The sequence below is a fragment of the Delphinapterus leucas genome, chromosome 4 (assembly GCF_059928025.1).
Source record: "Delphinapterus leucas isolate spDelLeu-1000000601 "Yukka" chromosome 4, BTC_Dleu_Yukka2, whole genome shotgun sequence".
NCBI classification, from domain to species: domain Eukaryota; kingdom Metazoa; phylum Chordata; class Mammalia; order Artiodactyla; family Monodontidae; genus Delphinapterus; species Delphinapterus leucas.
In genome coordinates, this window is record NC_143132.1 from 54,648,589 (window position 1) to 54,664,998 (window position 16,410).

At 38.7% G+C, this 16,410-nt stretch overlaps 1 protein-coding gene across 10 annotated transcripts in view; it reads left to right on the forward strand.

Annotated features, from left to right (window-relative positions):
- The window catches only part of BBX (BBX high mobility group box domain containing), a 282,463-nt gene that overhangs the window by 171,935 nt on the left and 94,118 nt on the right, over nt 1-16,410 (forward strand). For all 10 annotated transcript variants that reach the window (XM_089910519.1, XM_089910520.1, XM_022595745.3 and 7 more), the window contains 2 exons: nt 8,726-8,896; nt 14,405-14,647. In XM_089910519.1, coding sequence (XP_089766645.1) covers nt 8,735-8,896; nt 14,405-14,647 — 405 coding nt within the window. In that variant the 5' untranslated portion in view covers nt 8,726-8,734. The remainder of the gene's footprint in view (nt 1-8,725; nt 8,897-14,404; nt 14,648-16,410) is intronic.

Consider the following 16,410-nt stretch of genomic DNA (forward strand, 5'->3'; position numbering starts at 1 on the left):
AGCAGGTAGCAAAGGTTTAATCAGGTTAGTTATTAATAGGAGGCAATATTGTATAATGGTCCAGAACCAGACTCCGAAGCCAGACTGGAGCCAGATACTGGCTCCACCAATTATGTGCTAGCAGTGTGACCTTGGACATTCTGTAATGTACAAACATAATGCATAGTTAATCAGGTGATCAGTAAATATGTATTGAACTTCATTGACAATAAGTGACTCCGTGAGCTTGTCTTCTTGTGCTTCAGCTTCTTTCCAATGTGATAATTGTGTCCCACCATTTTGATACATATATTATAAAAACCTTTTTAACTTAACAAACTAAACAAGGCAAACTATATGTTATCTGTGCCTCAGTTTTTTTCATCCATAAAAAGGAGATTATAATAGTACCTACCTCTTAGGCTTGTGGTGTGTGAAGAGAATTAATAAGTAGAATGCTCTTAGCTTCTGGCGCATAGGAAGCAATATATACATAAGCATTATATATATAGAAGCATTTTATACATATATAACTATTATTACTATCCTTACTCATCATCATCAGTAGGGGTTGAGGAGAAACCAATAAGTTATAATGGGCACTGTGGGATTGGGTGGGACTAAGACACGTCAAGACTATGAATGAGCACTGAAGACCAACCTGAGATTGGAAAAGTTTGTAGTAGTGTGAGACCATGGGAGCGGCTGGCAGCTTGGGGATAGACTGGGAAAGAAAAATGGTTAGATGAGTTCAGAGTTGAGGTGAATTAGCAGACCAGTTATGATAGGAAAAGAGAGCTAGTGAGCTGAAGGTGCTATGCTATTCTATTTTGAGAGAATAATGAGAGTCAGTAACAAATAACCAGAGAGGGGAATAAAGCTATGAAAACATGTTCTTAGACTGGTACTGACAGCTGCTTGGAAGTGACTTAGATTTCATTATATTTATTACATCTCCTTGTCAATTTGCCCGTTTCTCCTCTCCCCTCCTGAGCAACCCTTCTGGGTTCTTATTTTTCCTTCTCTGCATATTTTCTTTTCAAGCCTTATATCTCTTCTGCCTTCTAGCAAAACAACATCAAGAAACAGCATACTAAGAAAGCAGAGAGGTATTGTTTCTGTGTTCACTTCCTCATGTACTCCCTGTCTAACACTGGATGTTTGCTCTGACAGATCCAGAAAATATAGCATCTGGCATGTTCTTTACCCTCAAGGGTCTCTGTGGGAGGAGTTCATATGGAATCATTATACATATATTGTACGGGAAAATGATGATTGTTATACAATCAAGTGTCAAAAAATACGGCACAGCCATTAAATGTGGGTGGCCAAAACCGGTGCTCAGGAAGGAAAGAGACGGGAGCTGGGTCAAATGAAGATAGCTCCTCAGAAGTGGGAGTTCAGGGGGACTTGCACAGAAAGTGAGAATGGGTGTGTGGGGTACAGTGTGCAGGCCTGGGAGAGCTGAGGAAGCACAGGGCAGGTGCTGCCAGACAGGACGACACCAGCCCGGCAGGGGAGCAGAGGCGGCAGGGGTGATGGTTAAATGAGAGGTAAGGCTGTACACTTAACTGCCACAGTGCATAGCTCAACATGTGATCAATAAATACGCGTTCAGCTGCATTGAGAATAAATGAGGAAGAGACTGCCGTGAGTTTGTCTTGTTGTGCATCAGATTCTTGTCGGTGGGATAAGTATGTCCTACCCATCTAATAAATGGATTAAAAAAAAAAGCACCTTTGTTAATTTAGAAACTAAAAGAGGCAAATATATTATGCTAAGCCTGTTGAAGAATAGGAATTTGGTGACTTTGTGATGAAGAATGTAAACGCCACCATAAAATTATAAGAAAACAGAGAGTTGGGCTTTTGGGGGAGCGTGGTGTGATGGGGAACATGTTCCACCCTGTTACTGAATTCCTTGTGTAAGTAGTTTTTCTTCCCTAAGTCACTTCTTTTGGTGCCTTATCTCTTTCAAGGTAGCTGTTGTTTCTATCTGTAGCCTAGAGTAGCATGCATTTTGAGAACCATGTTAAGCTCTCCTAAGGCTAAATGTCATGGAGTTGTAAGTATCAGAGATCTTAGAATACATATTCCTTCATGAGAGAAGGACACAGGAACCAGAACTGCCAGTATAGCTAAGCCGTTCTTTAAATAGTGTGTGTCTTATTAATATTCATGAAGAGCATGTAGATAACATCTTGACAGAGTTAAAGTTTCAACTTGAAGAGCTACTGCTTTTCAATAAGGAGTGCATTTAAAGACACTCTGCATGAATAGAGTGACTGAATTGCTTCTAAAATGAGAGTATTACTTTATAGAAAGATATTTTTCATTTAATCTGTCTACAGTTTAAAATTGTCATTAGAATTACAATAAATAATAATGATTAGCACTTGTAGGGCTTTAATCTTCAAAGAGTTTTAAAGTTAATCTAATTTAATTGTCGCTTGGAGTCATCAGAGATGTACACTTACTTTTCTGCTGTGAACCATTGAAAGTGTTCACTTTCCAACCCTTCAGTGCTCCCTTTAGGTAGTTCCATAGCTCATAAGCTATTTGTTCCATGGGAAATGCCCAGAGCATCAACAGATGGAAGGCTTTATATTAGAGCTTCTTGTCCTAGGTGTGCATTTGGGCTCTTGAGTTGGGCTTCCTGCTTCTAGTGCCAGCTTCTCTGCTAACTGTGTGACCTTAGGCAAGTGGCTTAACCCTCAGCTTCTTCAACTGGGATGCATAGTATAGTACCTGCCTCAAGGGTTCTTATAAGGATTAAATGAGATAGTGAATATTAAGTATGAAGTGATTAGTATTTAATAAATATTAGCTGTGTATTAGTATTGTTTTTAAAATTATCCTGAGGAACAGTTCATTCTGGGAAGTTGTGATATGTGGTTAAGTGTTAGGTGAGGAAATTATAAGCCATAAATACCCTTTACAGAGACTGCTGTGTACCAGGCTCAGTTTGAAGTCCTGGGACAGAAAAGTAAGAAACCATGACACCTTCCCTCTAGAAGTTCACAACCTATTTTGTGGAGGATAGTGAGGACGTAGATAAAACTAACTGAAACACCATGGTAAGTGCTTGACCAGCAAGCTCAAGTGTGATCAAAGAGCGATGGCATTTGACTTAAGATTTTCACAGAAAGCTTTAGAAGGGAAGTGATATATTACCTGGGCTTTGGAGGAGGATGTCCGTTTTGGCAGAAAGCGGGAGAATTTTAGGGAGTGCGCAAGGCAGTGGAAGCAGGGGGTGTCGAGAGCAGCGGCACTCTCAGAAGGTTTTAAGCAGGTTGGTCCAATTTGTGGGAAGCTCTAGAGCTACCGATTTACCACCATTTCTTTGCGCTGATTTTTCATCTTCTCTGTAGATCCGAGACAGCTCTAAAGCTTTACAGTCTTAGTTGGACCCAGGAGAGGCCTTATTACTTGAGGTTAGAATGCATGGCTGTCTGACAATGAAATTTCCTGGGCCTCCCTTACCTTCCCCTGTCTCATTTGGTCTGAATTTCCATTAATATGATTTGAATGGGATTTTATTGGACATTTAGGAAACAGTTTAAACTCTAAAATACCCCTGTGACACAGTTAAATTTACACAGTGTTTTAAAAGCTAAAGTGTACTGATTGCCTAAGTTGTGAGACAAGAGGAAAGACTAGAGGATCTTATAGAATTTATGACTATGCCAAGGCTCTGTTTCTGACTATATCACTCAGACAAAAGGAAAGAAATTTTCCTTCTTTCTTTTTCAGTTGCTGAGGCTGGAGGTTATATCATCTGGGAAGCATGTGGACCACTGTTAAATGGGAGTCCTCTGTGCTCTCTCTTGAACTGCATCTTAGGCTGAGTTAAGCGAGAATGTGCTGCCTGTTAAACCCATACTCCCTCTAAGAAGCTTGTGGGTAAAGGGAGGATTTACTAACATGGAGTGAGAACCTTCTAGATGCCAGGCTCTGTGCTGGGTGTTATATAAAAAGTGTTCTCACAGTAGAGCTATTACTCAGTTTTAATGTGTGGAAAGATCAGCAAGATGAATAACTTTACAACAAGCAGTTAGTGGTAGGAGGCCGGATTCTAAAGGAGGCCTGTTAGGCTCCAGTGTCCATTTTTTTCTTTTGTTAAACGTGGTATTTACTTTGTCCTGTTTCTTCTATGATATTTCTTCTTTAAATTTCTCATGAAGTTTGACCTCAGTAAAGGTCTTCATGAATGGACTTGCTGCACTTGAAGAATATAGGTAAATGAAGTTTTTCCTAATTTATCGCCAAGTTGATTTACATTTACATCAGTATTATGAGTACTAATTAGGGTAACTCATCTGGCAAAGAAAAGGGAACACATGGGTTGGTTTGTTTTTATAAGCTAAGTAAATATTCAATACAGCTGACCCTTGAATGCAGGGGTTATATAGCTTTACAGTCACCTGCCTGTACCCATGGCTCCCCCATCTGTAGATTCAACCAACCGTGGATCATGTAGTAACATAGTCTGTTTTTATTGAAAAAAATTTGATGTATAAGTGGATGCTCACAGTTCAAACCCGTGTTGTTCAAGGGTCAACTGTATTTTGGATAGGGACCTTCAGCCTCCATCGTTTGATAATCTCAGCAACATAATTTTATGATATTGAGTCTTTCAAGTACAGGGTCCACTGGTAGTTGAATAACCTGATTTGTTATTCTACAGTTGCCATGCAGAAAGGAAGAAGGACCCTTTTTGAATAAAGTCCCTCAATTGCTTCATTCATTACATATAGATTGCTAGCTTAATTTGCTCATGTTCCAGAACAAGAAGCCGAACTTTATAATGTGTGGGGGGTTTTTAGTGGCAAAATAATTACAAAGGTAGCCCTCTGTTACTGTCAAAAATCAACAGAAATTAACAATTTTTCCTCCTCATTGTTGAAATAAGAAAAGCAATATGCTTGAGTCTCAAAATTCTGCCTTCTTTTTCCCTTTTCTTTCTCAGAAGATGTTTTTCTTCATCTTTTCTTGGATTCTCCTCTCTTTCTTTGTCATTACTTCTGAATGATAATCAGGAGCATCATCCCCTCCCCCCCTCCCCCCACACACACATTCTTCTGCCTTCTTTCAACAGTTTGAAAACAGATCCATGGTGAATTAAAAAGTAATCAGATAACTATAAGTTATTAAAATCTCTAGTTTATAGTTTGGGGTATTTCATGGTCATTAGGTCAGTTACACTTTTCTTGACTATTTTGTCACAGGTTTACTATCTTCAATTCAGCTTTCATTCATGCCAAAAATACTTACTTCCCCCCTACTTTGTTCTAGACTGTGCTAGAGGTTATCAATCTTACTTTTCATACAGCCCAGGGGTTCGGTGGTTCTCACACAGAACATGCCACCCTGGCCCGCATTCAGTGTTATACATAGTTTTCAGACCTCCTTTTTTCCCACTCAGGAAGAAATAGCTGAATTCACAGGAATGAGAGAGATGGGGGTTAATTTTGAAGCCATTCTACTGTATAAAAATAGTGAATTATCACCATAATTTAGCATGGAGTTTCATATGGTTGTTTATAACAATTCTCACAACTGACTGATCTTGATGTTCTGATAAGCCAGATGCTTCTATATAAAGATAACTAGTCTTGGATCATCAAGAAAAAGGCCTAGTGATGGAGGTAGGATGTACCCAAATAATTGTAATTCAAGGGAAAATGTGGTAAGTGTTGTTAGCAATATAAAATCTTTCTATTGTATTTATGGGGATGGAGAGATTAATTTTGGGAGTACCAGAGAAGATATACATTATCGTAGTGCCGTAGCAGCTATGTGGAAAGAATCAGAACGTTGAGGTGGGACGAGGTGAATGTGGTTATTTTGAACCCCAAAGCCACATATACCATCCGTTCATTTGATTCTTGATATTCTATTTTCTGTTTGAATATTGAAATTACACATAAGTATATGCAAAGGCACATACACTTAAACATAATTCACACATAATCAAATAGCATAATCAGAATCCTTGAGGCTAAATGATGTATTTTTCTCTAGGCACCGGCAGTCACTTTGACCTCTCCCGCTGATAACAGCTTGCCTGACGTATAGTTTCCCATTAATTTCTTTTATTGTTTAAAAAATGTGTTATAAAATATCCGGTATTAAAACCCAGTATGGGTTTAATTACCACTCAAGCATCTCATCCTGAAGTGATTAATAAGCCACAAAAATAGCTGTTTCCTCTTCTCTCTATATAGCATTGGTATTTTTAGAAATTGGGTTTTCCATGCCAAGTTTTATTTGTAGATAGACTGGGAATCGTTAAATGGTCTATCAATTCAAAGAAATCGTTGTTCCTTTATTATTTATTAAGAGCATACCAGATAACTAATTCCATTTAGAGTTTTCAATAACTTCTACTCTTGAGGCAGCCACATGAATCATGTAATTGCTTCAGATACTCAGCAGAAGTTTCTTGCTAAGAAAACCACGGGAACGTGTTTTTCTCACCTCCCCACCCTTTTTTTTTTTTTTTTTGGCTAGGCACAGCTTTTAATAATGAGGATTTTATCAAAATGAAGATTAAAAGATTATTAAAATGAAGATTTTATTGTAGTACAAGAAATAATCTGAACGTCTATCAATCATGGAATAATTGAGAAAATTATGATATGTTCCTATTTTGGAATATTATATAGTTATTACAAAATGAGGATGATCAAGGTGTATTGACTTAGAAGAGCATGATATTTTCAACTTAAAAGTTTTAAATGGCTGTGTTTACTGATATATTTGTGTATAGAAAAAGGTGCAGAATGATATTGTCCTAAGGATATTAAAGTTGGTCAAAGGATAGGAAAACAGAGGGGATGATTATTAACAGAAGAGAATCCAGAAGTAGACTTATACACATGTGGTAATGTAGTATAGGATAAAAGTAGCATTTCAAAGGAATGGGGAAAAGCTGGATGATTTAATAAATGGTTTGGAACAGTTGGTTAGCTATTTGGGGAAAAAAAAAAAGCTAGATCCCTCCCTCACTCCTTTGTCAGAATGAATTCCAGATTGATCAGTTATTTACATGGTTTCTTTAAAATAATGAAGTCACGTAAGTTCTCAAAGGAAACATTAGTGAATATTTTTCGATTTTGAAGTGAAGAAGACTTAAATATGACCCCAAACTCAGAAACAAGGAAGGAAGATTAAAAAATTGCTTATGTCGTATTGTTTTGAAGGCTTGAGAACTAGATGAATATTGAAACTATATGTTCATGGATCCTAGTGTCAGCAACATGGCATTAAAAGTTTATTGATAGGGCTTCCCTGGTGGCTCAGTGGTTGAGAGTCCGCCTGCCGATGCAGGGGACACGGGTTCGTGCCCCGATCTGGGAAGATTCCACATGCCGCGGAGCGGCTGGGCCCGTGAGCCATGGCCACTGGGCCTGCGCGTCCGGAGCCTGTGCTCCACAACGGGAGAGGCCACAGCAGTGAGAGGCCCGCGTATCACAAAAAAAAAAAAGTTTATTGAAAAAAAAAAGTACTTTGCAAGTGTTTGGACCAATACAGATTTAAACTGACCAAAACGACCACCACCCTGTGATTTTGGCAATGGCATTTACGTTTGTAATTGTCAGCATGAACCATTTAAGTTGTTGGCATTTAACTGTATTGTTTCAATTTTCACATGACTATGTATAAAGAGTAATTTGTATATTAATATTACTTCAAATGAATGAATGAAAAATATTAAATAATTATGAGAAAGCATGTAAGAAACTGTGTATAATTTACCTTTGGGCTGTGGGACTGGGCATGATGGAGAAGGTAAACCTCATTTTTTCTTATTTTCACCTTTATAATATAAATATGTAGTTTCTTTCATTGAGAAAAACTTTTTAAAATATTCGCTGAAAAATAATTTAGAATTTTCGGTTTCTGAAAGATATTGTCAGATTCATAGCCTGACTATAGCCTAGCTATTTCAGCCAATCGTCTTTTAGGGGAAAAAAGCCTAGAGAGCAAAACTTTGTTGCTCTCTAGGGCATATGTAATAGGGAGATGCAAAGATCTTTGTGATTTGTTGTATCTCTAGGGCATATGTAATAGGGAGATGCAAAGATCTTTGTGATTTGTTGTATCACAGGCCGGTGCAGAAGGGTGCTCATCCCACTAAGTGATTCATGCATAGACGGGATCCTTGGAGGCTGCGCAGTTAGTTTTTGAAAAATGTGTGTCATCTTATGAAATAGTTTTATTTTAAATCTAAAACACTTGATTCTTATAAAGCATTCATTTTACTTAATAATACTTCAGACTCATATTTATCATAGTATAGAATGTGAAATTCATGTAAACTATGATAAAATAGGAGCCATTGGAGAATGTAGGGAGGCCCACCTCTGTGAGCACCTTTGCTCCCCTGGGAGGCATCTTTCACATTCCTCTGGTGGAAAACTTTGAGAAACACTATTTTGAGTAAATACGAACAGGTGACAGTAACTTGTAATCATCCTAACACTTTATTTGGGTTTTGAGTTCTGAAGTTATGAAGTGGAAGGAAGCAGATTTCATAAAAGGCAAATTTTATTAGCAATTTAACCCACTAAAATGAATGTTTGATTATGTACTTAGTTCTTACTGAATCCAGTAAATGTCTAAGCTGGTAGATACTTTAATCATTAAAACTATAATCCAGTTAAAGTTAAGGAAGCTAAATAAACTAATTTTAATCAAATTTACTTTCATTTCTCTGTTTCTCCTTTTTTTCATTACTACAGGTCACAGTAATGAAAGGCAGTAATAGAAATAAAGATCATTCTGCAGAAGGAGAAGGGGCTGGAAAACGACCAAAACGAAAGTGTCTTCAGTGGCATCCATTGCTAGCAAAGAAACTTCTTGACTTTTCAGAAGAAGAAGAAGAGGAAGACGAAGAGGAGGATATTGATAAGGTAATTTCCTTCTTTTATTGTAGAAGTTTTAAGTTTATTTGACCATTCATTCTGGAAACTGCAGTGAACCTGTGTGGTGCAAAGGAGGCGTTACTAGGAGTCTGTATAACTTGAATCCTAGTTAACTACTTAATCTACATTTTTATTCCAAATGTTTATGACTCTTAAAGTATCTGTAGTAGTAGTTTAAACTGAAACAGATCCTTTTTTTTTTTTTTTTTTTTTTTTTGCGGTACGCGGGCCTCTCACTGTTGTGGCCTCTCCCGTTGCGGAGCCCAGGCTCCGGACACGCAGGCTCAGCGTCCATGGCTCACAGGCCCAGCCGCTCTGCGGCATGTGGGATCTTCCCGGACCGGGGCACAAACCCGTGTCCCCTGCATTGGCAGGTGGACTCTCAACCACTGCGCCACCAGGGAAGCCCCAGATCCTTCTTAAATAGTATTTCTCTCAATTAACTAATAATTTGCAGACAATATTCAAACGCAGTGAGTTCATAAAATTTGATGTGCTTACCTGCACCCACCTGTTGCTCCTGGCCTCTCTTTCTTCCCTCCCAGCCTAGCCTTGCCACCATAGGTAGGTTCAGAGCTGTTCAGGTCCTCATTTCTGAGGCCTCCAGAGCATCTGGCTGCTGTCACCCCTCCGTGCCTCTGTGCTCAGTCATTCCTCCTAGTCCCCTCCTCTGGTCTCACACTTGAGCAGCCGGCTCTTGCGAGAAAGCCACACAGCCATGCAGCTGACTTTAGAAAGCCACACGTCCCTTCAGATCTTGGCGTGACTGGTTCCTCCTCTTCATCATTCAGTTCTCAGCACAAGGACTACCTCCCCATCATCTCAGGTGTCCCTCCCACCCAGTGTGCATTCCATGTCTGAGGATTTCCTCCCTCACACTTCTTCTTATATGCCTTGTGTTTAGCTGTGCACTTGTTTATGTCTGCCTTCCTAGACTAGGCTATAAGCTTGGTAAGAGCAAGGGTCTTGCCCTTCCTGTCCTCTTCTCCTTCCTCAAAGCCTAGAATGGTGGCTGGCACAGAGTAGATTTTGAATAGTTATATGCTCAGTAGAAGAATAGATGAGTACTGGACTTCCCTGGTGGTGCAGTGGTTAAGAATCCGCCTGCCAATGCAGGGGACACGGGTTCGAGCCCTGGTCTGGGAAGATCCCACATGCTGTGGAGCAGCTAAGCCCGTGCACCACAGCTACTGAGCCTGTGCTCTAGAGCCCCCATGCCACAACTACTGAAATCCGCGTGCCTAAAGCCCGTGCTCCTCAACAAGAGAAGCCACTGCAGTGAGAAGCCCGCGCACCGCAACGAAGAGTAGCCCCCACTCGCCGCAACTAGAGAAAGCCCGCGCGCAGCAATGAAGACCCAACGCAGCCATCAATCAGTCAATCAATCAATCAATAAAAAAATAGATGAGTACTTATTTTGTGTCACTACAAATTTCATAAACATGCTTTTACTATTCTTCAGGCCTTCGATATCCATTCAGTCTTTTGTCCTAGGCTTGGGTCAGCTCCCTCTTCCACTCATCTCAGCAGGAATAATAAACATTTTTCCTGTTTCACAGACCTCTTCTCTGGGTACTGTTTATGGTCTCCTCACGGCTGAACTTTTCTTCTCTTTCACAGAGGCCACCAGAAATGACTCCTTCAGCTTTCTCTACTTACTCATCTTACTCTTATCTCACTCCTTATGCATCTTTTCCTTTCTGTTTTCAGAGAAATGGTGTTATTCTTCCTGTATGAGGAAATTGCCAAGTTTATGCTTATGCTTAATTTGATTTCTCTGACACATTTGCACCTGTTGATCACTTGGTCCTTGAAGCTGTCTGCTGTTTCCATGACAGCAATCACTCATTTCTATTCCTAACTTCCCAACTATACCATTCTGGTTCCTTCCAGTTGATGTCCCTCCATTATTCTACCTTCAAATGTTGATGTTCTCTGGGCTTCTTATCTTAATTCCTGTCTCCACCCTGGACCTTTCTTCGAAACTCTGGACTTGTATTTCTGACTGTTTACTTGACATATCCACTTAGATATCAAATCAGAATCTCAGTTTGAATGTGTTCAAAATGAAGCTGTCACTTTTCTCCTGCAAACCCCATCCTCCTACATCTTTCCTTTCTCAGTGAATGGCAGCTCCAGCTGTCAAGTTGGTCAGACCTGAAACCTTGTCTGTTTTCTTTTGCTCAAGTCTCATATCTGTCCATCCATCAGTAAATTCTCAACCATACCTTCAAAATAGTTCTCAAGTTGACCCCTTGTTAGCAATGTCACTACTGCTACCTTGATCCAAGCCACCACCAATGCTAGTGCAGATTATTGTATTATGCCTCTCTCTCTGCCTCTGCTCTTGCCGTTCTACAGTCTGTTCTCAACAGAGTAGCCAGAGAGATCCTTCCAGAGTGGCAGGCCAGTTGTGCTACTCTTCACCTTCATGAGGATGGGGAGTCTATACGCTCACTGTTCTGTCTGCATCACCTAGAACAGTGCCTGCTCCATATCAGGTGCCCAGTAAATAGTTATTAAGTGAAAGAATGAAGTCATCGAGTCCTGTTCTCTTTTTGGTCCACATTCAGAGATCTCACCCGCACCCTTGGTCTTACTTCTTTATATTGGTACATCAGTTCATTATCCCAACTGGGACTTCTCTGCTAAGAGCCACTTCACATTCTGCCACCAGATCTGATTTCTCTCATTTGAGAAAAAGTGTTCTCTGTTGTGTATGAAGGAATCTTGTTGCCAAAGTTGGAAACACTCTTCTTCCTTTTTCAACCTTTACATCCAGTTAGACACCAATCACTCTTGGTCCTACCTCATTAGTGAATATTGTTTCTGTTTTCAGTTCTCCATTCTCATGATTACTGCCTTGATTCACCCCTGTCTCCATTCTCGCATGGACAGCTGAAATAAACTTTTAACTTGTTCCTCTAGTTTTGTTTGACTCTAGTTTTGCTACTGTAATTCATGCTCAACACTGATGACAGGAGTTCTCTCAAAATACAGATCTAACAATGTCTTTCCCCTGCTTAAAACCACTCATGGCTCTTCATTGCATCCAGCTGTGGTTTCCATATCCTGGTCCAGTGCTAGTGTTGATTTGTTGCAGAGTGGTACTTGGCCTCTGGTGAGAGAAAAATAGGTCCAGATACCTTTTCATTTTAATTTAATTTATATATCATACATTTATTGATTTGTTTACTTACTTTTTGATTAGTTAATGTAATGAAACAGTTATAATATTAGATAGTAGTTAAAATTTTTTTTTAATGTTCGTACTTGGCAAAACAAAAAGTTGGTAATCTGTGTTGGTCCCCTCCCAAGGGTTTTTATTGAACCATGCAGTCTGAAGCCACTCATTTACAGGGTTAAATGCACATTTTTTTAATCTTTTTTTTTTTTAACACGACAGAGCACATTCTTCATGAAGTGGCCCATACCTTCTTCTGTAACCTTAGATTCCTGTTCTGATCTTTTATATACTGGTACTATTGAGCTGCATATAAGTGTCTGAACTATTGAGCTTTAATCTCTGTTAGTTCCCCATGACTCCCCATTGACTACCCTACACGCTCTGATTCATCTTTCAAAATTTAGCCCAGACCACACCTTTTCTAGGGAGACTTCCCTGTTCTCCTACCCATCTGCTAGTGCTTCATTACTGCACTGGTTCATTGTTGCAGTCATCATCCTGCTTTTTAATTTATTTGCTTATATATCTTTCTCCTCTCCCCAAACAGTGAGCTCCTTGGGCCAGGATTTGTCTTATTTATCTCAGCTCTTGGCTTGAGTTTTATAATTTAGTAACTGAATCAAAAGTTATTCTTTTCTGAAGGGAAACTGTAATTACTTCCTCAACCTACATAATACATTTTTTTATGCCTGATCTTTTTCTGTAGCTTCTTAGTTTCAGAATGCTAAATAAATATTCCTTGAAAACTCAAATCATTTTTAGTGATTGTACACATAATGAGGAAGATAAATCTGTATCCTTCACCTCCAGTAATAATCCCTAATGTATTTCCAAATCAAGTAGCTATGACTTCATTATTGTTCTGTACTACTTGTGTTTGAAGATAATTGATGGTTAATTAAATGCATGTGCAATACTTAATTTAAACTTAAAAGACTTTTAAAAAACATCTAATTGGATGAAGCTAGTGATTTGTCCTAGAGCGTCTGTAACAGTTGCCCAATAAACACGATATAAGAGAACATGGTTGCCTTCTAGTAGTGGTTCTCGAAGTGTGATCCCCAGGCTAGCAGCATCAGCATAACCTGGCAACTTGTTAGAAATACACATTCTCAAGGCCCACTCCAGACCTACAGAATCAGAAGCTCTGGGAGTGGGACTTAACAATCTGTGTTTTAACAAGACCTCCAGGGATTCCAGTGCCCACTCATGTTTAAGAACTACTGCCCTACTGTGTAATGCAGTCTAACAACTACCTCGATCCTTCTTGATTTTAACTGTGACGCAGCAAGAAATGGTTTTAGTAAGCATACTGGACTTCTGTTCTTGGTCGCACTGTCATATTTTAGCCTTAGAAGATACTTAACAATCCTGTTATATTCTGAGATTCTGTGATCAGAAATGTGCTTTAAGAAATTTAACCTGCAGCCATGCGCAGGAAGTATTGTAAGAGATTGAAAGCAGGAAGACAAGGCCATAGGCAAGAGTGGTACTAGGGCAGTGGCAATGAGAATTACACAGATGGAGAGAATCAGAGCTTTGCAGAAGTCCTTGAAGACCTTCAATGAAATGCTTAGGAAAAGGGAGGATTCAAAACAGATTTTGAAAGTTTAAGCCCTATCACCATTGAATTTCAGTGGACAAGAAAGTGTGATATCTACAAGCTTGAAAATTTACTATGTAGTTCTTCCTTCAAATAATGTTAGAGGTCTGTTTTGATTTTTACACTAGGAGGCTCCACTTGTGATATGCACAAAAACATTAAGTAGTCTGTATTAGATTTTTATCTTCTTTCATGTTAAACATTTTCATATTATTAGTTGTACAACAGCACATTCCAAAGAGTAGAAAGACAGAACTAATGCTCATGTGTCTTATGTGGATATTGTTGTTAATCTTGAGACCCATATATCACAGAATGGGTTGCATCCTTCATTCAATAGTTAAATACTAATGTTAGACCAGACATTAAGCTATGCACTGTGTATGAGGAAAATAAGAGAGCTTTTGTCTTCAAAGAGCTCACTGTTAGTGAGAAAAAAATGTAAGCAATTATAACAACAATGTGATATATGCTGTAATACAGACATGCACAGGTTGCTGTAGAAACTCAGCAAAAGAAAACATCTTAAGTTGGTTACCAACCACAAACAGTGGTTGATGACTTTTAAAAAATCGTTTTTTTCCCCCAATTTGTAAGTTGTTTAAGTGGAGCTAAGGAAAAATACAATTTGAAAACCAAGACTAATTGCTAAAGCAAAGTTATCCAGGATGTGTTAAACATTTGGCTTTTGTTTTATTGCTAATAGGTTCAACTTCTTGGGGCCGATGGTCTAGAGCAAGATGTCGGTGAAACTGAAGATGATGAATCACCAGAACAGCGAGCCCGGAGACCAATGAATGCATTTCTCTTATTTTGCAAACGTCATCGCTCTCTTGTACGTCAGGAGCACCCCAGGCTTGATAACCGAGGTGCTACCAAGATACTAGCTGATTGGTGGGCTGTTCTCGATCCAAAGGAAAAGCAGAAATACACAGACATGGCCAAGGAGGTAGGTTACAGTGACGAGGTTTTATGGTGACCGTGAGCAACCAATCCTGTAACCCCCAGTCAGTAAATTTGGAGTCCGTGCTAAAGGTCTAGCAGCACGAAGGTGAATCCTTGAATCAAGTGTTATGTGAAGACATACAAGCTTTGTTCCTATTCCTGAGTTCCAAGTCCACCTTGCAAATACTGGTGAGGTGCCAAAAGCAACCTATTACCAAGAAGTTTTTTCTCATTGTATATATTCCACTGATTGATGTGGGGGATTGATTTTTATGAAGGTGATTTTATTTATTATGAATGGTTTTTGTTTTTCTAGGAACCCGCTTCTGCTGTCAGAGAATGCCCATAGTAAAGATGACAATATTAATCTAGTTCTGATGCTGAATAGCTTTGTAACCATATCTAAGTCAATCTCTGGGTCTCAGCTTTTCTTTTCTTTTCTTTTTTTAAAATATGTTTTAGAATGAGAAAGTTAGAGCAAAATTTGTATCCCTTCCAGCGCTAATACTTTTTGATTTTGCAATAAACGCAATTATCAAGAGATTTGCCTTGACTTGTTTCTGTAGGTTGTGCAGCATGAATATTTAAAACCAGTAAATGAATGAATGGCAGTGGAACAGGATGTACTGTGATGTGTGCATGCATGTAAACACTGTGTAGGCAATAGTTAGGGAGAAGTATTTCTATGCAGGAAGGCTATTCAGAGAGGTGGGGCATTAATTCCAAAATGTGAGTAAATTTCTTGAAAAATTATATTCTAGTCTGTTCCTAAAATAATCTTAAATGAATGTGAGTTCATTATGCATTTAAAATGTATTGTCTAGTGGATTTAGCAAGTAAGGGGAAAGCAAAGCAATATCATTGTGGTTAAACTTGAAAGGAGTAATTCTAACTGTTTCTTGAGCGTTGCAACTTGCAAATAATCTTGATTCCTAGCCATGCAAACATTTGGTTAAGTTCTATGGAAAGATGAACTAGCAGGGGACAAACACAGAGTTTCAAGTGAGACATTTTATTAGATATCTCAGTATGTAGAAAAATAGTTCTTTCAACTGCTGTGGTTTTATTGAGTTTTTTAACAAGCTAAGATGGAACATAAAAATTTCTTATGCAATGTTCAGGGAAATTTGAATCCAGAGTAAATGATTAGCATAGTTGCTATGTAATTAACGATTACATAAGGCTTCAGGAATTAACTGTATTGTTAAAGACAGGATTTTGACTATGTAGAGCATCTAGAAAATTTAAAATCAATTCCAGTAACCTACATGATTTTAATTGTTGCAGGACATTTTCACGAGCATAACAGTAATTAACAGTAAAATTTTCCTATTAGATAGCTTTAGATCCTTTCATAGTCATGCTTATATGATAAAACAAACAATTATCTGAAACCTCATAGGGAACTGCACAGACTTCCTATAATTAAACTCTTGAGTTTGTTTTTGGATTACTGTTTTTGGATAACATGCAACCTGTCTCACTATACTGTTTGCTTTTTCTTAAATACTGCTACTTTACAAACCAAATAGGTGGCCATTTTTAAGAGGAGGAAGCATTATTTTCATACAGGAATTCCTTTACTAATTACTTAATTAGCTTCACAGTATTTGCCATTGTGGTGAGTAATGAAATCTAAATCTGATAAGGTGCCCCCCACTGCAGACTGCGTCAAGTAGAGACCATAACTGGATCTTCCATCTCACAACTTGCCTTGTTGCTCTTATGAAATATTGTCTCACTTCTAGTACCAAGTGTGGAAGGTTC